This window comes from Coloeus monedula (genome assembly GCF_965178545.1).
Source record: "Coloeus monedula genome assembly, chromosome: 18".
NCBI classification, from domain to species: Eukaryota; Metazoa; Chordata; class Aves; order Passeriformes; family Corvidae; genus Coloeus; species Coloeus monedula.
Genome location: NC_138798.1, coordinates 7,911,713 through 7,938,570, shown reverse-complemented (window position 1 = coordinate 7,938,570; position 26,858 = coordinate 7,911,713). Strand labels below are relative to the sequence as shown.

General features: G+C 43.1%; 1 protein-coding gene across 1 annotated transcript in view; it reads right to left on the bottom strand.

The window, feature by feature from the left end:
* ARVCF (ARVCF delta catenin family member) overlaps positions 1-26,858 on the bottom strand; it is a 142,179-nt gene that overhangs the window by 24,331 nt on the left and 90,990 nt on the right. Inside the window, exons 7-8 of the mRNA XM_082293666.1 lie at positions 25,863-26,034; positions 19,012-19,083 (exon numbers count right to left, since the gene is read on the bottom strand). Coding sequence (XP_082149792.1) covers positions 19,012-19,083; positions 25,863-26,034 — 244 coding nt within the window. The remainder of the gene's footprint in view (positions 1-19,011; positions 19,084-25,862; positions 26,035-26,858) is intronic.

The following is a 26,858-nucleotide window of genomic DNA, read 5'->3' as shown; positions in this document are numbered from 1 at the left end:
AGCGAGAGGAGCCCGGACCGCACCTCCTCTGCAAGGTCACCCGAAAACAGATTTTGCACAGTGAAAAAGCATCTCCCTCAGCAACCAGGAAGCTATCAGCCAATAGCCAAAACCAAAAGAAAAAAAAAGAAAAAAAGAAGAGAGAGTAAAGAATCATGACAGTAAAAGAAATGAACAACTAGAATCTGCACGAAAGAAAAGCTCCGCAGCCCTTGGACTCCTGCCCTCTGCTGACAACCGGCCGGTACCTTCACCACAGCCTGTGCAGCTCATTGTCCCCAAGCTGTAAACCCGGGCTCAGAAGTATTTGCTACAAAAATGTTTTCAGAACGCTTCAGCAGCAAATCAGTCCAGCAGTTCAACTCTCCCCTTCCAGGAACCCCTCACCCTGCAGTGTGGTTTTACAGCAGGCTACATGAAAAACCCAATAGGCGGCTGGGGGAGGCAGCTGGTTACTTTTGTAAAAACAGTAATCAGATCCCTAAAAAACCTGACCCACCAGCTCCATTCCATCTATATGCTGTGCTTCAGCACCCAGTGCACAAAGCAGCTTGAATGCCAACATAAACTTGCAAGATTCTTCTAATTGAAAGGCTTAACAGTAGCAAGAACACAGCCAGCTCCAACAGAGCCAAACGCTTGGCATAAGTGCCCGAGAATGCAGCTCGATGCAGATACATGCAGAATACTGAGTGCCACAGCAGCAGCACAGCAAACTCTGCAACGAATGAAGATGAAATAATAGGTGGAAAGTTCTGAACAGTCCCTGTGGCTTTCACTTCAAGGTACAGCACAAGTCAGGACAGGTACTGCGCTTACTGCAGAGATTCAATCACGAATGCAGCATTCACCACTGAGCAGCAGCTCTGAAGACAGACAGAACAGCCTTTGAATAGTATTGAAAAGAAGGACTGGAATAATGTGGGACACACGAGACTCGAATCAGGCTTGAGGGAATGTTTAAGAAGAGTTTTTCTATTTAGGAAATGAACACCACAGTGTGTGACCTTTCCAACTAATCTACTAAGTCATACACAAGTTCTAAAATGATGTAAACTCTTCCCAGCTTATCATGTACTCCCACAATGACAGCAGCACTGGCATGCTACTCAAAAAGGGAAGCAAACAAACCCCCAGCCCAAAGGATGTAACAGGAATGTTACCAGCACTACCAAGAGTGAGGTATGCAAAAAACCAACACGGAGCTAGGGTGACTGCAGGAAGACAGAAAGGCAGTAAGGAAAGGAAACGGGAGGGCAAGACATTGCAGGAGAAAGAAAGGATGCTTGGGAAAGCAAATTGGCTTTTACTATTTCTATTATTCTTTATATTTCCCAAGCTCCACAATCTGTCATCAAAGTACCTTCTTACAGAGTGTGATTTGTACAAGGTTGGTTACATCCCACTTCATATCCAAAGAATATGCAATTCAACAAAGAGGTGGCTCAATCAAACAACCCATTTTGACCTTGTGTGAGTTCCAGCACTTCTGTTTTCTGTGACCACACATTTTAGAGCTAATACAGTTTCCCCTTCCAAAGGACCTGCAAGCAGCATTTCTCCCAACAGTGTTTGACACACTGCCCAATACAAAGTCTTTTCCAAGCATATGCTGCTAAGTCTCTTGGCAACTGGAGATGTTCCATTAACAGCCTTTTCTCCTCACTAATCAGTAGCAAAGGCTCTGGAGGACTAATACTTAGTAAGAATCTCTGAGCTGCTGCAGATAACTGGAGCACTACCCAAGCTACTGGTTCAAAAGGGGAATGCTCCGTCCCGCAGAGCTGCCACTAAAGGACAGGGAATCCCCAGCAGCCAGGCTGATGCAGGGATGAGAGAGCTGCTAAAGGTCTGCACCCGCAGGGAGGGGAGACACGTGGGTGAACTGCAGCACATTTAAGCATTTCTAGGTCACCTTTGGCAATGGTTTTTGTTTGCCTTTGAGAAACACCATTGTTACAAGCAACAATGCTTTGGATTGGAGTTAACATTAAACCCTTTGGCTGCATGATTAAAATGGAGAGCTCATGTAAATAGCTTCCTTTACCCCAGCCCCAGAAGACTTGCCTCTGACCTTGGAGACTCTCAGTACAGTACATGAAATGTTAACACTTAACTCTCTCACCAGCTTCTCTAATCCAAAGTTATTTTTATTTACTTCACAGTGATAACTGAATGCATTTTCTTTTAAAGGGAACAGGACAATCATGTTATTCCAAAAGCAAATCTGTTTTGAAATGCAATTTGTATCTAAAAATCAAACATTAAATAAAATTTTCTCCCTCTCTCTTGCACATAGAGCACACACTGAAGTCTCTGTGCTGTGAGCTACGTATCAAATGCAAACTGTTTGAAGTACAGGTTCCCCTTTTCCCACCACCAGCTTACCATGGTGTTTGCAAGCTCCCAGAACGCAGCCCAGGCCCTGCATCACCACTGCAACATCTCCAAGTGGGACTTGGTTCAAAATCCTGGCTCACATACGTAAGTGAGTATGAAACTAATTTGCATCAAAGGTCTGCCAGCTCTGCAGGGTTTCACAGTGTGACACTGCCAGCCGTGCCAGGTACGGAATTTCTGGCAGCTCAGGCACACCCAGGACTCTAAGCTAGGGATGAACACTCCCTGGGCTGCAGAAATGCTGTGTCTAGGGGAGTCTCTATTACTGTTTGCCCCTTACTCTTGCTTCAAACACTAGAGTGTTTTAAAAGACTGATTATGCTTATCAGGTGATCTCCCTGACAGCAGATCAATATGCCAAGGGAGCAGCAATGCTCCCAGATGTGAGCAATCCTGCCTGCTCCCTTCGGAGAAGCTCCTTCCTGAAGCTTTCTGGTTGGGCTCACACCTCTAACAGCTGATGCCAAAAGGAGCTGGGCACAGTGATGATGTGCATTGCACTAGGAACTTCTTAAACAGACAGCAATCTGGCCCATGCATACGAGATCAATATCAAGCGTGTCACTGATCATGTTTTGTTTCCCTGGGAGGGAAAACCTGAATTTCCAGATGCTGTCTGCTATATCACAAGGATATTTGAACAACAGTGACAAGGTCAAACATCGATGCTTATTCTTTCAGATCTCAGTGTGGCTGCTGCTCCTATTGGCCATGGGTGCTTCTGACGTGTCTGCTCCCGTCTCTGCAAGGGTCCAGAATTACATGACTGACTGGTTTTCCTTCTCCTCTCTGAAAGGACCCAGATGGCAGTGCTTGGTGACCGCTCACACGCCCCGAGGGGTGTCTCCTTGTGTGTGTGTCACCAAACAGCTCTATTTTGTCACTCCTCCCTTTCAGCCAGAGAAAGCAACTCCAAGGACTGCACAATCCTCTCCAGAAAGCAGAGCACTGCCCAGCCCACCTGGCTCCTGGCACTTAGGCCAGCGACACCAGTAGAAAATGTGGAGGGGCTCAGGAACTGTCAACTTACTGACCTCAGAGCTGCAAACACCAGCCAAGAACACGTGGGGATGCCACAATAATCCAAACCCATAGCACCGCCAGAGATCTCTTCCCAACTGCAGCTCTGGAAACATGCAGTAACGAGCTGACACTACAGAACGCCTCATCAGGTGGGAAGTGGCCCTTTCTTCCTAATGGGGAAAGGTTGTAAGTGGAGGAATCTCTAGGCCTGAACATGCTTGCTCTCTGCCTTGGTAGGGCTTGGATCCACTGCTTTTTGGAGCATACTGCAAAAGCTTTTTCCATTTGGCCAAGCTTTCCCAAAGGAACAAAATAAATAAAAAGACGGCTGGCAAAGTTAATGAGGATTGGGAACTTGAGGAAAATTGTTACTTTTCGTATTAGACAAACAGATGTGTTTTTTCCAACTGCATTCATGTATTCATGCCAGAACATGTGTGTTTTCTGGGACTTTTCCTCAAACTGAGAAAACCAAAAGCAGACAAAACCCTTGTCCTTACAACCCCCACCTACAGCTCTGAAAAGCACAACACAGCTTTCTGATCACAGCTGCCATGTGGTGCAGCTGAAGAGACCTGAGAACTAAGACTCTTTTCACTGCCATTACTAGTGCAGACGCCTATTTGTCCAGCCCAACCATCAGCAGGTTTGAGCTTATTGTATAAAATGTGTTTATTAAAGAGAGAGATACTGAGTGATTCCCTGAAGATAAGCCCACAAAAAAAACCAAATGACAGCACAGATATGTCCAGTAGTAAAATGCAGTGTATTGCTGCTACTGTCTTATCAACAAGTCCAAGAGCCTCATAACACAAAAATGTCTCAGAACTAGAGTCGCCACTGAAAATCAGCAGCACTGTTAAGGGACTCCTTCCTTTAACTTGTGGCTGCCCGAGCCTACCATTTTCTTTCCTCTGGTCTTCGGTGCATTTTTAACCAAGGATCATGTGTTCCAAATTGCCCTTTTTTGGCCTCAAGCCCCTGTAAAACTCAGCTCTGCAGTTCCAGATGCCAATCAACTGCTCTTACTCCAGGAAGCTAATGAGCTTTTAGCTTCCTCCCAGCTCAGTAGGAACCTGTCTGCAGAGAAAAACTTACTGCAAAAGGAATCATGCTTTAGTCCTTGGCTCCAGATGCCACCTGAGCATATTTATTTTATTAAAAAAGATTCTGACATTACTTAGAACTGTTGAGGTATTGAACAACTTTATAAACTTTGTGTCACAAAACTCCAGGAAGTAGAGAAGCACAGCAAAGGGAAGAAACACTACAGCAGGCAGCTACATGACAAAATAAAAAAACCCTACATGTTAATGCATATTTAGTCAAAATATCCACACACCCTCAGACATTAAATACTGAGGTATGCAAGAAAGGTAGAAAAAGCACAGAAAAAGCTTTCTTACCTCTGAAGACCTCTGAAGTATCTTTTTTCATGTCTCCAAGACAGTGTATGAAATGTACTGGATAATGAGGCCAGGTATGGTCCCACCAAGTGCCCTCCCCTTCCAGGTGAGAGACTGGACACAGTAGCCCAGTAGCCCAATGCTTGTAAGGGGCTGTGGAGTGGAGGAGAGGCTGCAGTGCTCTGCAGTGCAAAGCTGTGGGGTCCAGCACCAGGCAGAAGCAGCACTCAGAGTGCAGAGGTGTGAGGTGGTTCTGCAGAGCCGGCAGCTGAGGGAGGGAGCGGCCGCAGTCCTGGAGCCAGGCTGGGCTCAAGGTGGCTGCAGCAGTGACCAGGGATTTGCCTGGACACAGCAGCCACACTCCTCCAGCCCTCCATGGATGCTGTTTCTCTCCACCAGGCCTGTGGGGAGCCGAGGTGTGGGAGGACCCACAGCACCTTCCGTGGTCAGCCCTTCTGTGCTGTTATGCACTGGGTGCTGGCACTAAAACCAACCAGCAAGGCAAACCCAAATCCTCCATCACTCAGGAATTTACAGAAACAGGATTACTTTGTCAGGTGTGGGACTTATGGGGGTTTCCACTGACTGCGCTTCAAAACATTCCCGCTGCTGAGGGACCTCCTGCTCGGGTTTGAAAGCCCACACGGTCCTGACGAGCGCTCGGGTGGATCAGAGCCAGAGCTGCGACAGACAAGGATCGACTGACAGCATTTCCACTCGGGCTGGCACCTGTCAGGTTCTCCCCATTGCAGCATGTCTGGGTTTTATCTTCAGTGCCAAGGGAAAAACAACGTCAAGAAAAAACCCAAATCTTTCAGAGCTCACGCACACTGAAATATGCTGAGAAGCCAAACTGAAAGCTTCTTTCTGGGTTACTCATGCTTTACTGAGTCTTCTTATACTTCCACTGCTCATCATGGTTTTTATATAAAGTCTCATAAATGGTCATAAGCCATTACACAGGTATTTGGTTATCCATGTGAATTCAGCTGCTTGTTAGAGGCCTGTCTGCTTAAGGCAGTGAAGGGCTACAGAACTCCACAGCTTGAATTTCTCAAATAAGGCAGAATAAATTTTTTTATTCTCCAGTGGGCATACCCTCACAGAAACATCAAATATCTCAAAATACATCCCAGTAAGAAGGAAATATTTGTACATAAACAACTAATCTTTTTTGGAGGAAGCTTATCAGAATCCAAGCTGAGCAGAAGCTACCAGGTCCAGTCTCAGCCTGCAGAAATGAAAGGTCAGTGGCTCCTAATCACTGGGACCGAAGCCTGTTTGGTTCATTATGTGCAAAGTCCTGCAGTCTTGCCTTTTAAGCATTTTATAAGCAACCGCCATATGGAAAGACTCCCCCATGTTAATAAATAATTTATTATACGCCAACCCAAACACTTCCTCCAATCCTGTTTGTGTCCTGAAATCGCTAATTAGTTCCTGCTCCAGCTTCCAAAGTCAAAAGTGTGTTTCAATTCCTCTCTCCATTTCATGAAAGCTGCCTCATGCACCCAAAGGCAGCCCAGTGCCTCTAATCTGTCTCAATTACAGTCACTGTGCTGCTGTCGGGCAAGTATCTCCCAAGCATCCAAGAAAAAGAAGTTGATGTTTTCAATGTCAAATGAATGTCAGGCCAGAGTGGAAGCAGCACAGAAGGTTTTCTGTAACTCCTCTAATAAAAAATGGACCTTGCAGCCCAGCTTTTTTAAGGTACTGTATTTGGGTACTTAATTCTCATGGATTTCAGTGTAAACTAGAAACATTAATGCCTCCAAGAACAGAGATTCTGCACTCATCCTCAAAGCACCAAATCCAGGCAGGGATTACAGATGATGAGAGGCAAGAGGAGATGCTGCTGCTCCTCCCTCATTTAAATTGGGACACACTGGAACATACCCCATCAAAGCACTGAGTGAACAGGTACTCTCCCTCTTCCTGCCAACCATTCTCTGCAGCTTTCTGGAAAACCAGGGAAGTTTCTATTAAATGCAAACCTGCCTGCTGTTCAGTGCACTGCCTGAATATTGGATAATCACAGACAGAACTGACACAAAACCAGCTCTGCCTATAGAATAATAGGTTTCCTGGAAACACAGATCTTGCTATAAAACTTAAAGTTGGACTAGAATGTGAGGTAAGACAACATGATCCGGAGAGAAGTAGCTCCATGAAGCCTTCGCTGGCTAAATACACACACACAATACAACTACAAATAAATCTATTTGCAAGTTAAAAAGAAAAAGAAAAGAGATTGGGGCCCCAGTGTGCAGCAATGAATGAGATACTTTGCTGACACGAATAGAGGGAGCACAGAGACATTTTTCAAGAGGCAAAGGGGAACATTACACAGCATCCAACGACAGCCTGCCTTATCTTCACCACCCTACAGCAATGGCCTGCATTCATAAGCCAGCAGAAAATCATATGAGAAATTCTGTAACAAAGCCACAGCAGCCGCTACCTCAAAGCAACTCTGACACCTTCTCTGAAACCACTTCATCGCTTTTAAAACAGTGAAAAGGTCCCTAACCCAACAGCCACTTTGTCCAGGACAGTTTTCAATTTCAATGCAGCTTTCTTATGGTAGTATTATGCAATTAAAAATTGAGCTTAAAATTACCCATGTAAAGTAGAAGTAGAATGTAAGCAGAAGCTGACATTTACTGTGGAGCTTGTTCATGCCTATAGAAAACTCTGAAAAGGTCAGTATAAATGTAAATAAGGTGAGATACTTCCTCAGGAGTATAGAAATTTCCATCATATTAGGGCCTATACTCGTTTCTCCACGCAAGGCGATCTTATGAATGCCCTGATGGCTTCTCATGGGCCATCTGAGTCCAGAGCTTGATTTAGAAATAGATCTCCAGACTTCAGTGAAACAATTGGCACCAAATTTTCAGTGTTTCAGGGAAAGCAGGATCCAGCCACCCAGAAAACTGCCAATACAGTTTACTGTCTGTGGGTTTAATCTCAGCACTGTTTTCAGCAAGCAGGGATGTTGGATTTTGAGGGGACATGCTTGTTAGAATTTAACTATTAAGCAAAACCTTGCAGAACTGCCCATATCCAAGTCACACATGCATTTACCAAGTATTACATTTTGGATACTATCACTAACCTGAAATACTCTCCCAGCAGCTCTCATGTAATTGAATAAACAGGATTAAGGTCTCATGTTCCTAACACCCCCAGTTTCTCATTCCTTGAGAAATTCTGAGCACACTGCCAAGAACACAACAGCTCAGTCATCCTTCCCACTTCTCATCTCCTCTCTCACATCTGCAGATTGCCTTGTGTGCTCTCTCCTTTTATTATTCAATGTGAAAAGCAGCCCCAAAAGGGGAGTGGGAAACCTGCATCTGCAAGGAATGCAGGCTTCCAATTTCCCAAGTGTTTAAAGGTCACTGGGGACTGTCCAGGTAAGGCAGGTCCTTTCTCTAGACCTTACTCTTGTCCCCTCACACTCTGTATGAGTCTTTGGAGATGTTTTTCTTGCTCATCATTTTTAAGCTCTCAGCAGGGTAAGATGCAATTATATGCTCAATCGTGATTACAGATTTGCTGGTTGTGATTTTAGAGGTCTCAAAACAAAACTCATTAGATTAAATGTTCTTCCTGGCTTTGTATGAGAGGGACAAGAAGAACTGACATCTCTAAATGGAGTGGGCTTGCTAGCACAAACAAGCTAGGGAGACATTGCTTTAGGAATCAGGCAATCTCATCTCTGATCCCAGCTGTACCACTGAAATGCTCTCTAACTGCACAATTCACTTCAGCAGGGGTGCCCCCTTTCCCCTTCCACACGAGTTCGATCTTGCTGATCTAGACCTGGCCTGCTCAAGTCACAGTGTGTTGGTACTTACCCTTACTGAGGCTACTGGTAAAAAAACCCACAAAGTTGCTCCAGATGTCTGCTACAAAGCAACAGTATTTTTAGTAAAGTGACAGCAAGGTGTGCAAAACACAACTGAACTGGGCACAAGGTGCAAAGACTGCTCCACAATGTCTCTTCCAGATCTGCCTGAACCAGAGTCTGTCTATTCCTGCACAGACAAATAACATTTCATGCTATTACAGACTTCCAATTTTCCCTGTGATCAAGACACAGAAAATTCAGGGCTGAAACTAATGGTCTGTGAGGCTGAAATAAAAACGCTCTCCCTTTCTACCACATACTGATCAACATTCTCACTGATCACCTGGAAATGCCTGGGTCAGCAATCAAGCTCTCAGTGGGTTCAGAGCAACGAGCAGCTGGATTGACATTGCTTTCTAAACCATGCAGAGGTAAGGTTCCCCCCGCCTCCAGTTGACAGGTAAATTTAAGTGACTGCTTTACCATGTAAAATGCCTGCCTCTCAGTTCAAGGTCATTTTTCTTCAATCCACAGTTAGAGGTATATGGCACATTAAGTCCTATAATTCCCCTGTCATGGTGGAGAAGGAGGGGAGCTTTTAAGCCTGTGCAGAGCACTCAGGGTTACAGAAATAAACATGGCTTTATATAGCAGCCTTCACATACAAGAGATCTCACAGTGGTTTACAAAGTAATGAGTCAGATAATAGGGTTGCAGCAGCTGTGCAGGTACACACACTAGAAATTAATGTTGAGAAAACAGAAGTCTTAATTTTTTGATTCTCTTTTATTTGCTCTTCTGCAAAATGTGACTACAGCTTCAGCCCAACTAATGAGCATCAGTGGCTTTTGCAATTTAAAATGCCCCGGTTATTTGACATTCCAGTTTGTTTTAATTTTCAGATTAAATCTATGATTAAAGCTCCCCATTAACTATAATACTGTTCAAGCAAAAGTGGAGAAAATGCATGTACCTCCCTGTCTTGGCTGCACTATAAGGAAGGTCTCCTTGCCCGATCTCTAGTACCACAATTTGTAATTAGTTCAGAATCATACAACTATTTGATTTTCATTCCCCTTTCTCTCCCCCATCATTAGCTGCTATAAGCAGACACTCAGAGGCTGATTATCGAGTGTTCTGAGGATTCCATGTTTTTTTGTGCTGGCACCAGTAAAGTATATATTATAAGTAAAAATGTATTTGTCTTTGAAACAAGCCGTATCTTGAGGTGCAACCTGATACACTCAATTTTGTATACATGCTCCTTTCTCAGGTTCCATGGGCAAATGGACTCTCTCATTTCTCTTCTCATCTGAGTCACCTAATCCAGCAGTTGTGGATTAAGTTGTTTTGGAAAAATATGCTGGTTTTCTGCAGATACACTTTTCCTGGCTGGCTCTGTAATCAGTTAATGAGAGTCACACAGAACAACTATAAAGGGAACATGGGAGGTCATCTGGGCCATCTTCCTGCTCAAAGCAGGCTCAATGCCAAAATTAGACTGAGCTATTATGCCTTTGTCCAGTCAGGTCTTGAAATTCTTCAATGATAATCAAGAACCCTTCAAGACCCCTCTGAGGAACCTGCTCCAATGCCCAATTAGGTGGCATTAGCCTCCATTTCTGTGGGCAGAAGGGTACCAGGTGGGACAGATGCTTTCAGTGAGGCTCGAGTGATGTCTGTCTAGTGGTGAGTTCTGAAAGTACCAGTCATGTTGGGCTCTCAGAAATCCACATTCCAGTTACTCCTAAAGGCACATGCTTCAGAACACTCACCCGGAGCTAGAACTACCTCCTTTGCTTCTGCTCACACTATTTCTGGAAATCTGGCAAGGGATTTAAATCAACATTACACCATTTTTCTGCCTCAGCTGTTCTGAAACTTTCTGCAGTTCTCTTAACTTGTCAAGCAGCTTCGTCAGCACAACTTTGCTGCGGTACTTTTGATGGACACCAGAGACAACAGTAGCTTAGTGCAACAAGGTTTTTGTAATTGATTTTGACATGGAACTGAATCACTAAATTCTGACAGAAGCCGAGTTCCTCTTCCCCGAGCTTCCTGGCGATACTGGCTGGGCAACCAGGACAACTTTCGGATTCGTACCCCTCTTCAAAGGATCATCTCATTTTTTACGCTTATGCTAAAAGGGAAGCGGGGGCAACTCTGAGAGATTTCATTGTTATTGTTTCTTAACTGAAACTAAGTGGCATGGCAGAAGCTGACATAATGCAACAGTGATGGATGGGGGCATGGAGTGAGTCTTTCACTGCAGTGACTGAGTCCCAGGACTGAGGCAGCTACAATTATGAGGGATAAGCACCTTCCCATTAACTCCTGCTTTTATTCCTGGCAGGCTTTTTTGGCACATTCTCATTTTATAAACAGTCCTGGAGCAGCATCTGTATAATGTAATCTGTAATCACAAGCATTCTATTTTAGAGTAACAATCAGAAATGCTTGTAGAATAGAAATGCTAAATGAGACATACAAAAATATATACACAACCTGAAATGCGGGGAAGGAAGAGAATTAACCATTCTCAGCAGGGCAAACAGTACAGTCAAAGCTGTGATAATTAAAAACATATGACTGACAACTATAGCTTTCCAACATTAACTATTTTTCATCAGAAATATTAGCCAAGTAGAAATGACATGAAAATCCGATCAGTTGTTGAAGAGTTAAGATGCTGCATTGCCAGAGAGCACACACAGCTACAACTGAAGTAAATGTAGCTGGGGAGTAAAACTCACCAATGTTTCAAGTTATGCATTCGTTTATGTATACACCTTTCTATACAAAGCATCATAAATAATGCAGTTGAACTTCTCAATAAAAACACACAATAAGTGCAATATGCTTAGTGAGAGCACAAAGCAATTCACAGTATTACATATTTTCAAAATTCTCTCTAACATTAACGCCTCAGTCCATTCCCACAGTATCTCACTGGGGCAAACCTCTACCATCCACCTTTAACTGAAACTGTGTTTTTATTTAAATTTTCTAGCAACAGCTGGGATACAGGATACTTCAGCAGAACTCCTCTGTTTTTACAAACGTATCATGTGCTCTCCATTTGCATTGGTTATCACCGCAGCAGTGAAAACACTAATTATTTTAGTGAAGGTAATTATTCTAGCTATTATTTTGGTGAAGTGATTCTTCTAGTGAAGGGAGTGGAAATAGCAGGCTCTTCATGAACAGGTTCACTACAGCACCAGCAACTGAATGCTATTAACTTGCCTAAGGCCGCTCAGTCAGTAGCAACGCTGGACTGGGAAAATGAGACTCTTCTCCTTCCAGTTCTGTCTTTAGCTGAAGCTCCAGATCACTCCATCTCCTTATTAGCTGCTGTAATTACCATATGCTCTAGTGGAGCTCCTGCTGTTTAGTTTTTCATAGGCCACTTTATTATGCAAGTATATATAGGCTCTTCCTGTTTAAGATGCCTAAATCTCATTTTCTGTGCACTTAAACTTGGCCACAAATTCACATCAAGTTGGAAAGGGAATTTACCACCTGGGATTCCTGTCTTCTCAAGATACTGCTAATTATTATAATAGGTCTATATTCTTGGGTGTCAGCCTCAGGAAAGAAGGAGCTGGAAGCTGACTAATGGAGTCTTTTTATGAGAGCCACAGGTGAAAGGACCTAAAGGTGTGGAGGGAGAATCTTGCCTCCAACTGTCATCTTTTCCCCCTCATGTGCTGAGGGAGACTAAACATTCAAGAATGCAAAAAAAGGATAAAGAAGAGGATGTTGATTCACTATTTCCAAGATAACTGAAGTATCTTAGAAGTGAGTCAGTTTTTCTCATTCAGAAGAAAAAATCTGAAATGATTCAGAAACAAAGCTGTCATCCTAACTCATCTTGCACGTGACCTCTAGCTGTTAAGACAGAGATGGAAGACAAAGGGAAAATGAGGAGTTCTACAGGCAAGCAAATTACAGCAGAGCCAAACAGAGATGGACTTCACAAAGAGTTTCAGCTTCTATAAATAAAAAGCTGAATGGAATTCTCATATCACTACAATTGCTCCTCCTGCCTCCCTGCCCCAGCAGTTGTTTCCCACTGGTCTCTCAGCTTAAACTTCAAAGCTGCATGACCTAAAGCTGAAAGACATTCACATTATGAAGTGTCCATGCTGGGGGTGGGAGGCGTTAGTGGCATTTAAATACCACAGCTGAAATTTCTTCTCCAGTTTACACTGGTTCTACATCCTCCACGTAGCAGAACTATTTACAAGTCCCCAACTTAAATCTTCCTGACACCATCTCTCACCTGGGCCATTCACAGCACAGTCTACTCACACAAACACTGTGCTTTTCCCTTACTCAGCTGCAAGAGCTTTTCTGTTCCACAGAAAGGTTTCACCCCTACCAGGAATCCAGCCTGTCTTATCTGTACATAGAATTTTTGCCTGGATGTTCCTACGGACGAAGCAAAGGACTGGAAATCACAGCTCAGAGCTGCAATGTCGAGGCGTTCTCAGAGAGCAACAGTTTGACAAACATGGCAGCAATTATGAGGATGCAAAGCTGGAACTATTCTTCACATTCCTGAGCAGACAGATAACACCAGAGCTGGTCCTGTAACCATCTCAAATTCCTCTCCTGTGATTTTGTGGAATAACTGAACTCCACACGGCAGAGCTGTGAGTCTCAGCAGCACTGCTGTACACAGTTACTGTACAAGGCTTCACTCACATCATTTAGCATTTCTCCCAGAAAAACATTTGTTTCCTTACAGTCTCCAAAGAATATCATAGGATAGAATTGTATTACCAAGTTGTTGGGGGTTTTAGGGAAAAGAATTAGTGGCAGAGACAGAACAGTACTTCTGGACCTCCAACTCACATTCCAACTGTATCTTCTCGTACGATTTTTCAAAGCCTTCAGTTCCAACCCTAAACTTACAATTTATGTTCTACATATTCAAATTTAACAGATCCACAAAGATCACAAAAATTTTTTCAGCTGTAGAGCACAGCTCAGCAACTCATGTATGTGTCTACCAGCTCTGAACAAATAAGAACATGGAACATAAGAATCAGAGAAGATTATGACAAAAAAGGCAGAGGATTCCAGTACAATTAGCAGTCAGCTGTGGAAAGAGTGTGTACACAAGAAAGGAAAAATCCACAGGTGCCTGCTCTGAATTCCTTGAAAATATTGGGAAAAAGAATGGGAATTTAAAGGTACCAGACTAGAGAAAGTTTGGCAAGGCCAGGTTCCATATGGGAATTTTCCTATTTGAGGCAATACATTTTCTCCGACTCAAAGCACTGGAAGACAGATAAGAAATCTTTCACTGCTTTGTAAATTATGAAAAACACATGGGACCAAAATGAATACTCAGCTTAGTAAAGCAACAGAAATGAGAGATACTTAATAATTCTGATAGGAATTCTCAACAACGTGCATGAAATACTCAGAAGATGTTAATACAAGAACACGTGACTTGCTCTCACAGAGGAGATCTTCCCAGTCCCTGAATTTCCACCAGCAGGCACAGGAGGGGTGTGGATGGTGCCATTAATCAATCAGTTCTACTCACTTATTCACAATACAACAATCAAAATTAATGATGGAAGGGAGCTGGAAAGGGCAGATGAGTGCTTGAGTCAACTTGTAAAGATTTAAAGAAAGCAAATTAAAGCAGCAGTGAAATGCGAACCGCAGCCAATCTTAATTACAAACTAAAGCCAGAGTAAAGTGAAGTTTCTCTCTCTTTCCACTACATGTTGCCTTTAGCTGAAGACAAATTGCTAGCACTTTTGTAATCTACTAAGTTAAAGTCATTACCCTGACAGTGCCAGGAAGTCTAATTTCCTGGAGCACTAATACAAAGATTTATAAGGGAATTTAAACACTCACCTTCTGGAATAGAAAATCTATCATCAGCATGAGGCTACATGGAAAGTGACTGAGGATTTCAGATAATGGAGAAGAAGAAATTCACCTGCTGACAAGTTCATCCAAAATCTCATTCCCTGCCTACGTAGGCTGCTGGCCAAGGTAAGTGTACACACAAAGCTGAGCTTTCAAATAAATTCAGCTTTTCTGTGACGTCCCCACTGCAACAAAATAGACTTCTTCAATTACAAGCATTTTAACACTGGTTCAGTATTTCAGCACAACTCTCTCCTAAACTTATGTTCCCATTAAATGGAACTAAACTTAAGTAATCAAAACAGGAAAGAGAAATTAATAACCACTTTAATAACTGCTTCAAAGGAGAAAATGAGCTAGTTCATCCACCCAGCTGAAATGTACCTGCACATCCTGTTATGGCTGAAGACTTTCAACTCCCTAATGAGACAAACTGAAATGAGAGCTGAACTTCAACCCCCAAAGCTCCTTAGAGCAGCTACTGTTCTGCCCCCAGATGCATGTGCACATAAACAACAAGCCATGAGATTTCCTTAAACCAGACAGCACAGAGGTCTGGATTTAATTAGGAATAACCTAATGCTGATTCCATATAAAAAACTGTTCTGCTCTTCTGGACTTTCTCCTCCCATACTCCAGCACTGAGGAGCAGAGGTGGACAGTCAACACCTCCACACAGGAGGATTAAATGTTACAACTCCTGCAACATCTTTGGGGGGCTGACACACATCAATCCTTAATTCTGCTCAGGAAACCTTACTGCAGAGGTACTGCCATCTGAGACACTGCCTTCCCCTGCACAGATACGATGAATCCTGATCTTCCCCCAGTGCCTGAGCCTCCTGCCACTATTCCTGCTCAGAAATAAGGACTCTGTGAACAAAGCACAGGAGTCGTACTACGCTATGTATTTAATGTGTACACAGGAGAAATCAGCGCTGTGGTAGTGCAGAAGAGAATACGCTGCAGAGGAGGCAGCCAGCACCACTATCACTGACCTACTTTAGACTGGGGAAGGGATTTCAGCAAGACTTTTCCTCCCCTCCCTCACAGAAGCAGCAATTTTTGAAAGTCCTAAATTTAGTAAGGTTCTGAGGACAGCATTCATAATTTCTTGTCAGTGCTGCTCCCTTCTCTACGCAAACTCATATCACTTTCTCCCGAAATTTATCCTCCCTCTCTCTTTGACTGTCAGGAAAAAAAATACACTCCTTTCAACAAAGAGGAAACAAGAAGCTTCTCTTTCACAATCTTTCCTCACGAGGACAGCAGTACTCTGGACACTGCCAGGGCATATACATTCATTTTTTAATATCAGATGAGACAGCTTCTGAAAGCACTGCAAGTTCTCCAATCTGACATTATCCAGTTTACCACAGATAACAACCCTGAACTGGAAGCTTTCCCCTGCCAGAATGCCTAGCACATAAAATTATTAAAGGCTTAGAAATGGTTTCAGGGCTGCTCAAATGATGTGCTGCAGCAAAACCTGATTCCCATTAAAAAACCAGGAGCCATCAGGAAGAGACTCTAGTTCATCACTCTGAAAAAGACAACTGCCTTCCTTCATTCATTCCTCTCCAGAACAAATAAATTCGGGGGGGTGGACGGGGGGACGGGGGGGACAGGAGGGGAAGTAAAATACTAGGTTACAACTCACAAGAGCCTTTGGATTGTTCAGGATATGAAGATTTTTCCTAAGACGTTCTACCAGCAGGACAGATGTTCTGAAGAAGGACTGAGAAACCTCTGCATCCTGCACAGACATCACCCACAATTTCACAATCTACAGAAGTTTCTGATTTTACAATGTTTGGCTACAGGACAAGCAGTGGTTCCTACCATTAAAGTAATCTGGAGTCAAAATGAAGTTTCCAGAACTGATAGGAAAGAAGCCTGAAATAGTTTGCTGCTGCTAATTCATGATTTTTCAAGTGATCATAAGCACACTCTCAATTAAGCTCAGTGGTCATACCTAGGAGTATCCTGTAGGGAAACCATGATGTCAAGTTCTTGAGATCACGTCTTTAGATCCATCAGATAAGCTCCATGGATGTTAACTACAAGATTACAGGAAACTTAACAACACTACATCCCAGTATTTGTTAACTACCCCAACGTTCATTTGCTGCATTGCATGAACAAATCTTATTACTGCAGTTTCATTTGCTCACAAAGATTCCAGCTGAAAACTCACTTTAATATGGCTTTAATAATACATGAAAGAGATTAATCTATAATTGTTGATTTTTGAAATAGCACTTCATCATGTCACTCAATCTGAGTGCTTTTGATCATTAAAACTTGCATGATTTTTCCATCTTGGTAACGAGGTTCTGCCTCAGCTGAGAGCTGATCTCATCAGAGCCAATTATACTCTGTAGCAGAGATCTGACCAGGGCTCTTAAGGGTTTTAAAACTGCAATTTTATTTCCTTTATTTTACCGAACAATTCGAAGTTCAAGCAACCTTGTTAGAACCTTTAGTATCCAGGAATTCTCAAGTAAATGAGATGCTTGGCAGGAAACCACTGGTAAAAAAGTGAACAAAAATGCATCACTGTCTCGGTTTTTTTACTCTTAACACACAAGTCAATAGTTACTTACACCTTTTTTCATGTCAAAGTGCTCCTTTCAGAATGCTGTGGGATTAATCTCCTGACCTTATCTAGCATGAGATATGTAATTTATTTGACTTTGATTAAATGGGGGTATCTCAAAATTATCAAACAACCTCTTCAAGAGTGTGAGATTTCTAGCAATTGAATATGATAACAAGCTGTGTAAGCTCTGAGACAGATACATCTCCCATCAGATCTGCACATCACTTCTACCATTAACAGAGCCACATGAAGTATTTTTATCTTATTTTAAAGAAAGCTATACAAGATACATTTTCCTGCAGAAATTCTTGATTTCCATCTTTTCCCTTTAGTGGCACCTATATTCCAATCACATTTAGAAAGGAATGCAAATGCTAAAGCCTTTGCTATATTTTGCATTCCTTTCTTTTCCTGCATCCTAAAGGTGTCTCCTTGCTCTGCACTGTAATGAACTCCCAGCCTGAACTGATGGCAGCCAGTGAAGGTTGGTTAGCAGAAGTTTCCTGCAGCTCTCTAAATAGGATGGTACTGCAGCTTCTAAGAGGTACATCAGTATCTTGCATTATTGCACAAGATACAGCAGATCTTGTGTAATAATGCACCAAATGAAAATCACTTTAGATACGAGCCTAGAAACTGCATCCACTGTAAAGGGTATCTGTAAATAGATTAGATTCATCTGCATATTAGGATTAGTTTGCATATCATCAATCAGAGCTTCACTGTGAATCTGAGTGCAGCACTATGTATGTATAATTATTACACCATTACTGACTATCAGCACATCCCTAAGGATCTCAGACACAACCTCTGTTGTTGCTCCCAGTTAACAGCCAAGGAAATTGAAGCACAAATAAGTGGACTGGACCAAGGTCACTAAAACAGCATAATTCAGGTATTCCAAGTCCATGGATCTCTCCACTGAGTCACACTGTCTCTTTATACCCTCCAAAATTCTCTAAGTGATGCGGGAAGAGTTTAAAATTTTTCTTCTGAGGAATACTCAGGTAGTTCTGGGTATTCACAGCTCATTAAGGTGAGGCTGACAGGGTGGCAACGCAGCAGTTGCCATGACAATGGCTGGATCTCTGCAGAGACATTGCACACACTTCAAATCAAAACCCGTGCAAGTCTCAAAACACCATCCAATGCTCTAAGAATTCTGACAAAATCCCAAATCACCTCCTAATCTCCAAGTAAAAGAAGTACCATGCATGCAAGAAGGGAACGAAGATTGTGAAAGATTCCACCTCTGGCAGAGCTGAAATACAAAAAGCACAATGCAGAAGAGTTTTTCTGCGAACCTCCCATATCCTGGAAAACTATAGGTACTGCTCAGTACAGACATGGAGGAATACTGTGTTCAGGGGAAGACTGACTATCAGTAAAGGGAAAAAACCTCAATCCCTGCTGTCATCCAATTCCATAGAACACTGAAAAATGACAGAGATGCCAGGGAAGGGAAAGGGTTAGTGCTAAGTACCCTCACCCAGTGCACTTCACAACTCCTTACAGTCACATCTGGTGCAGGTGGGTTGCAAATGGAGCTGTAGAGGAGGAGAGCTTGCACTCACCCCTCTCTGGAGTTACAATCACCTAACACCAAATCAGACAGGCTTCTATGAGATTCCACCAATTCAGCAGTTTTATATAAAAAGTCATATCCAATATTCAACACTAGATAACAGCATGCACAGATATATCCATTATTTCAATTAAGTCACTACAAAGAAAGAGATTGGCCTGATATGCTCATGTCTCAAGTCCCTTTAAGAGCCTCCAGCTCCCAAGCTACTTGTTATTTCCAAAAGCACAAACATTAGCATTACCTTTTGCTGCTTCAGACCGCTTAGGCAAATCAAGTGTATCAAAATTCCTGTCCAAATCTCCATTCTTCTTTCCTGTGCAAAAAAGAGGACAACAGATAGAAAAGACTGTCAGTATACTGACAGGTAAGTTTCTGTCATGTGCATCTACAAGATGGGAGAAGATACAGACCCAGAATATAAATCACAGACTGCTACCCATAATTGTATGTATCTGACTCGCAGTCCAGCTGCACAGTTGTGGTTTTAGCATGGGAACTTAGGGACAAACACCCGTGCTGCTTTCAGGTTGATCTGCAAACACGCTTAGCAGTAGCATTTCACAGAGTCTTAAGAGTGTTTTAAACCTTGGAAAATTCTGCCATTTCCCTTCTTAGCAAAGCTGTGCCCCTCCCTCAGAAGCCCAGTGTTTACTTGCTGTTTTCACAGAGGAATTTTGACCCGAAGCTTAGCTGAAGCAAAAACTCAGCAGCAGAGCAAAAAAACAACAGCCTTGCTTTGTAGCCTCTATTCTCAATGCCACTACCAGGCAGGAAGACTTGGATTTAATATATTGTACAGACAGCAGCCAACAACTTAACCTTGAATTGCCCTTCAATCGACAAAGTGTCATTTTTACTATTTATTAGAAGCTAATGGAAATAATTCCATACTTCTGCTAAGAAGCAGTGTCAAACCATTACATCAGTTTTAATTTATACAATCCTTTACGGAAAACAGAACAAAACCTGCACTTTTAGTTTTAGTCAGGTTGAGAATTCAAGGTTATGGAAACACATGGGGAGGGAAGGGTTAGTTTCCATGCCCCCAAGGAGACACACTGCCTTGGGTAAGCCTGCATGGATGCTGTGGGATAAGCAGGAACCTTGCCATCAGAGGAATACTGGCAGCAGAGAGAGAGATTTGGAAGGCAGTGCAAGAATCTGCATGGCTTCTGAGGCCAGTAGCGTACAATTTAGCTTTCCCAAATTATTTTGAGGGGGGAAAATCAAGTTATTTAGTCTTTCTCCCTCCAGAGGAAGGAAGGCAGGTGTGGTAGAATGAATTCAGACAACGCAATTTAAGCTGCCAGAAGTGGCTTCTGCACAGGGACTACCAGGCTGTTAATGGAGGTTTTACAGAAAGGGCTGAAAGCTCCACCAGCCAGGCTGCTTAAAAGCAAACAGGAAAATGGTCCTTGAAAATGTAATGAGGAGATCAGTGTGAGTCTTGACTGGCAACAGGTCACGAGATGGGAAAGGCCAGTCCCTGCCTTGTTATAGCAGGGGGTTGGTGCACGCACAGTGAATTCAATGGGTCACTCTACCTTTCCTCTTGACAAAAGGATAAAAATACTCAGTACTGTACACAGAAGAATCGAGCTTTTAAATACCACTATGAATATTCAGAAATAACATCAAGAGGGAAATCTCCCCTCAAGGTAGCATTCCACCCTCTCCCTTTCTTTGGAAGGGGATGGAATCACACACTTTTCTTTTGAAATGCCAACACAGAATACCAGCCAACTTCAACTGCTGTGCAAAACAAAACATGCACCTAGAAGTTCTGCTTATCTGAAGTAATTTCCTTAACTGAAGCATGTAAAAGCCCATCTAAGCTGCCAAAAGGTCATGCAGCCAGGTATCACAGCACTCCTTGAAAGGTATCTTTTCTAAAGGAAGGGACAGCAATTAGTGGCACTTTGCAGCCTTCCACCATTTTTTTTCTCCGTGAAAGGAGCAACACGTTGCTTGGGGAATCAAATACCAGAAAGAAAAAGTGCTGTACATCACCAAAGGACAGTGCATTTCATAACAGCAGGTGAACCCAGTTACTGGCTGCAAACCCTTGTTGACCCTTAGAGCACTGACAGGAAAAAGCAGGGCAGAAGGAATTAAAAAAAAAAAAAAAAAAAGCATTCAAGGAAGGAAGTCAGTGTTTAGGAAAGATTACAGACGTAAGGCAGACCAATAAATGTGACTCCATCTTATCTACAAGTAAGACAAACTGTTTTTTCACATGACCCCAAATTTCATGTCTCTGCCATTAGATAGTTTAAACCTCAGAACATGTTCTCAAGAGAGCCAGACCTTACTCAACATAACTACTCATTTCAAAAGTTCTCTCTATAATTTAAAGGTTGGTTTGGAACTTCTATCAGCCCTGCAGAACTGAGATGGTACAGTAAGAGTTCCCTTCTTCTCAGTGGCAGTGTTTAGTAAGCACTGTGTCTGTGCACAACTTGTTAAGGAGGAACTGTCCAGGAGTGCAGTGTTGGCTGCTACTTTTGACCTGGGAATGCCAAAGCAGCTGCCTATTTACTAACCCATCTTTCATAAAGACAGCACCCTCCACCTGTGCTCTGGGCTCTTCAGTTGCTATCTCTCCATTTCTGGGCCAGACAGCAAACACTGGCTGGCTTGGAGGAGCCTCTGCAAGTTTGTGTCTCAGCCCTCTGAGAAACTTCAACCTTGCAGGCCAAAGCCACTCTGTTCAAAGCAGAAGCTGCCAGCTGCTTACCAATGGCAGCTGTTCAGAACATGGAGCTCTGGCCAAGAGGATTTCAACTCTACAAATTACTTGCTTAATCAAATGGATTTGGTTTGGAAATACCCCAAGCACCTACATTTTCCAGGGCTTTCCTATAGAGACAAGGTGAGCAAGCTGCAAGAAGACTCCAAAACAAATCTACCCAGAAAGCAAAGGTTTCAATCTGAGGCCCAGCAGCTACATTTCCCCTTTGATTTTCACAAATACTGGTTTGGAGTTTCTAAAAAGGTGACCAAATCTAACAATTCAAGAGCCTGCTGATTACAACCCTCTCGGCCATCCCCATGCCCACCCGATAACATGAGAGAACCAGCATCACTGCCAGGTTCCGTAGCTCTGAACACCCTGCTCTGTCCCTCGACCCTGTGCAATTGTTCACAACAGGAATGTGAACACACACACAACCCATGTGGCTGGGATTTGTATGGAGCACTCCACTGCCACTTTCTGGATCTTCACAATCAGGTTGTGCACCACAGGGATGCTGAAACCACAGCACAAACCGCACTTGCGGCAGGAGGGAGTTTAAGATCCTGGTTTTGTACATTTCAATTTCCACCCATCTCCAGGTTCTCCAGCCTGAGGTGTGTCAGAGAAAAGCCAATGCTGTTGGATCAGAAGCATAGCTCTAAACCTTGCCCAAGAGACAGTTATGAACATGCCTGCTGACAGGCCTGTTTTATGAGACCCGGCTGTAGGATTGGCACAGCACTCTGGTTTGGGAAAACTGCCTGACATGAGACTTGCTTGTGCAAGATGCAATTTACAGTCTCTGAAACAGTGGGATTAAAATTCTTCCCCTCTCCCCCCTTGCTACTTTTCATTATGTAAGAAACAACCAAAACATGACCTTCAGCATTTTCCACCTGTCAGAAACTCTGCACAGACTCTGAAGTGTGACCCAGCATTATTAACCACTAATGTGCTTGTTGATCTTCCTCAAATGTGGTTTTTCTTTACCGGATAATCAAACCATGGAGCAGCCAGATCATTTCTGCTGAAGGATTAATTCCCAAAAGCTTGCTTTCTGGTTGAAATAAAAGTTTAAGGGAAAGTCCCTCTTCATAACAATCCCACCTTATCCTCCCTGGTGCTCATTAATACAGCCACTGAACTGGCCACAAAGGAGTGACAGAAATCAAGGGCTGAGCTCTGTCCTGCCAGCAAGTCCATCCTCCACAGCCTCACCACTCATAGTCCAGAATCAGTATCCTGCAGAACACTACCCAGCACATTTGCTGGATGGAGCAATTAGATTTTGTTTGGTTGGTTTTTTCCCCTCCCCAACATTTCTCCTTCGGCTCAACCCTCCAGAACCCATGATCTGAAGCAAGTGTCATGACCTGAAAATGGCCCTGCCTTCACCCCCAAATCAGCCTCAGTAACGAAGTCTCCCAGGCACCTACAGCCTATGAACTTCCCAGCTGAGGGAAGCTTTAGCCTCAGACTTGTGTATTCCAGGTGCACTTCCACTTACTGTGCTGGGATGAGAAACTTAAGCCTATCCCCTGAGACAGGTACTGGGGATAGCTTCATCCAGCTCCTCTGAGTGCCAGTAACAAAGCTGCAGCAGCCCAGGCCCGTGCCCAAGCAGAGGAAGTGCCAAGGACCCCTCAGAATACACATCCAAGCTGCTGTGGCTCACAGCTACTTCCATCCCCCAGACCAGCCAGCAGAGCCTTCCATCTGACAGGGCTGGGGAGACAACTCTCACACTTGGGTGCTCCTGCTCTCCTGGGCTTAGCAGGCCAGCTGCACAGCAATTCCCCTGCTTCACTTACACCAGGAATGAAAAAATCCTTGTTTTTTCCATTCTTGGTGTGGAAAGACCAAACTGCAAAGCTCCCTCAGAGGATTTTTCCATGCCTGCTGAAATGAACAGAAGGATGTGTTGGGGGAGCAGAGGGGAAGGTGAACGAACAAGACCTTGATCTCAGCTCTTAGCCTTGCATGAGAAAGCCGAACAAAGCATATTATGGTGATGATGAAAAGAAAGTATTGCAGACTCACCTTGATTGAACCACTCCTCTAATTACCAGAAAAGCAGCAAAAGAAAAACAAAAATTTACAGGATGAAGAAAATACAAAGGAACAGTCACAAAGAGGCAGAATTTCACAGAACAGGTTCAAAACCTGAGTATTACAAGACTACAGAAGTTTTATCAATTAAAAAACCAAACCAAGGTATTCCACTTTCTCCCTTTTGTTCCTGATGAAAACCCCCAATCTTTCTTTGCACAGCATTTTTTTTCTTTTCTTTCTCTTTTCATTAAATGAAAAGGTGCTCACAGAATTGAGGGGACAGAAGGATGACTAGCCCTTTGCAGAGGTGTTTGAAATGCTGTGATCAATGATCATGAAATAAAATAAAATAAACATGGAAACTGTGAGATTAAGTGAACAAGAGAGGAGAGAACAGATAAATACTGAGGTTCTAGACTGAGAAAATTAAGATAGGTTCGGACCAGTATCCACATAAATTTAACAGGAAGACAAGGGAGCTTCTCTTTATGACTTTAAAAGCACATTTATGAATGGATTTTAACTTTAATTTTTTTAAGCACAACAGTTGTCTGAGACTCTCTATTCTTCTGATCTACATCCCACAAGCTGTGAGCCCAGCATTATCACCAGTTGATTTCCTCTAGGGAACAGCACACTTTCAAAAGAGCACTGCAAAAAACTGGGAAAAACCATTAAATATATTGTCATTTCCTGCTGAACACACAGAGCCAAACCCAAGCTGTCACTGAGCGCCTGCACTGCTTGCTGCAGTCCACAGGCTCATCCTCATTGTTGGATGATTTTGAGACCAATTTGTCCAAAAAGACATGATGTGGTGCTTCAGCTGACAAACAGAAAGTACCCGGGTGCACAGCCCCAGGAGAGGCATCTCTAGGTGGGCCCAGGCACACACCTGGTGTGGGACACACACCTGAGAGTGCTTCCTGGCTACTGCCATCGAGGGGATGAGGACAGGTCTCCCTCAGCACAACACTCCCTCCTCCCACAGGGCACTCTGAGCTTCTATGCCTGAAAGTGTTTCCACTGACTGTGTTGCTCTCAAGCAAAGCAACAACAGTGACTGCAAGGGGCAGGGAACAGGCTCAAGTCAGCACATGTGCAAAGTTTCCAAAGGGTATCACACTGCAGGTTCAGTCACACCCTGTGAGAACAGGCTGGCCAGGCAGGCAGAATTATTTCTTTCGTTTTTCCCTCAGTCATTAGAAGATTCCCACCAATTTTTCTTTTAAACAGTTCAAATCTAGTTGATGACAGACTAGTCTGCAAAAGCAAGTTCACACTGTGATGACTTCCCTAACACATATGGAAACATGTAATATTTTAGTAACTTGTACAGGTCAGATCAAAGAGTAACGTGCAGCACACAGTCCATCAAGTTCAAACAACTCCACATCAGCTCTTTAGGGGCAAAACCCTTCCTTGTACCTGGCTATAAATAATAAGCCAGGATGTGTGTACACATGAATGAGGAGAATGAAGCCTAGACAGAAAATGGAATTAATTATCTCTGAATTCATCTAGAATAGTCATTTCTCTAAGAAAGGAAAGAAAACAGAATTCAGTCTAGAATAGTAATTTCTCTAAAACAACAAAGAAAATGCATATAATTTGAGTGTCTCTTTGTAAAGGAAACATGGACGGGGGGTTACTGAGACTATTAATCCTCTCTTATAATGAAACTAATTTGCAACACTCATGCCCCAGAGGAGAGAACAGGTCTAAAAGTGACTGACAATTAAAAGCTACAAAATCATGTTTGCAATTTAAATTACTGAAATAGTGACTGAATTGGGAGGTTGTACATTTTGGTTGAGTGGGAGGGGAGGCTTTTAGTTTGTTTTCAAGTATGAGACTCTGGAGGCATGGAAGATGTACAGCCAGGAGCGCCATGCAGGGGAATGGATGGATGGATGGATCCATGCTGGCCTGGCTTCCCGAGGAGGGCACACATGCTACATAGCCAGGCAAGGGGACTGAGCAGAGATTTGACAGATGCAAGAACACAGCAACGCAGAGGAGAGGCAGAGCACATCCACCTTTTTCCAACAGCAGAGTGTCATCTGTCAGCATGCAGCACTCCTGTTTAAAGGCAAACAAAATCACAGCAATAGTGGGAAAAAGAATCCCAAATATCTAACAGTGATGCAACACAAGAGATAAACACATGCCAGAACACAGCAAACACTCCACAAACTGCACCATCCTAAACAAGCACGATGAATGTGCTTGCAAGAGCAGAACTGCACGGCAACGTTTACCCCCAAATCCACTTCCAGTTCTGAGCTTTTTGCAACACATACCTTTAGCTTTTTTTCCACCAAAACAACCAGCATCATCTTTCTTCTTCTTCTGAGAGCCTCCTGTGCCTGGAGTCTGACCAGCATCTAGTTCTTGGTACTTATCAGCTCCAGGGACCTCTTTGTGGACATGATAGGAAAGGTTCCGCATGATGCACACACAGTTCTCCACAGACTGTTACAGAGAAATGTATGTTACAGGAAGTATTGCACCCTCTTACCTGCAAACCATTGTATCATACAGAGGAAGGCTTGGGGAAATTGAAGGAAGAAGGACACCTGTCCCAGGAAAACCATGTAGCTCTCAAGGAAGATTTAGTCAAGACCCTTAAATTAAAGTTCATTCTTCTTCTAAACCCAATTTTATTTTTCTGAAAGTGAAGCACTTCAAAAATAGTATCCATTCAAAATGAAAACTCTCTCATCAAAAATACCACTTGATCTTACATAAAGAATACAATTCACCAAAAGATCAAATACACAGCAAAAAATGATCATATAAGGATCTTATTTTAATCCAAGTCTCTCTCTCATTCTTCCAACGTTTACAATCTCCAAGGGGCTCATTTTATTAAATTTTCTCTGGGTCAAAACCTAGGCCTTGCGAGGATTTCAATGAGAACACACGTTGTCCTGTAGTAATAGCTAATCCACAGCACATCGGGTTCTGACAAGAGCAATGCTCTGTAGGTTGCAATGGAAACCACCAGGTGGTTACAAAATCCACTTCCAAAATTACCTGATTAAGTAACAGGGCTTTGTAACTCCCTTGTATAGGCCATCACATGGTGGGACTCAGAAAGAATAAAATAACGATGCTTTACAAGCTTTCTGGTGATAGAAAGAAATAGTATGCTCGTTTTCAAACATATTCCTCATGCATATAAATACACTTTGAAGTGCCATGGGATGAGATGATGATAAAAACAGATTAACAGAATCTGCACCAAAAAAAAAAAAGCCACAGTGAACGTGCTGCAGGTCTGAAAACATTTCTTA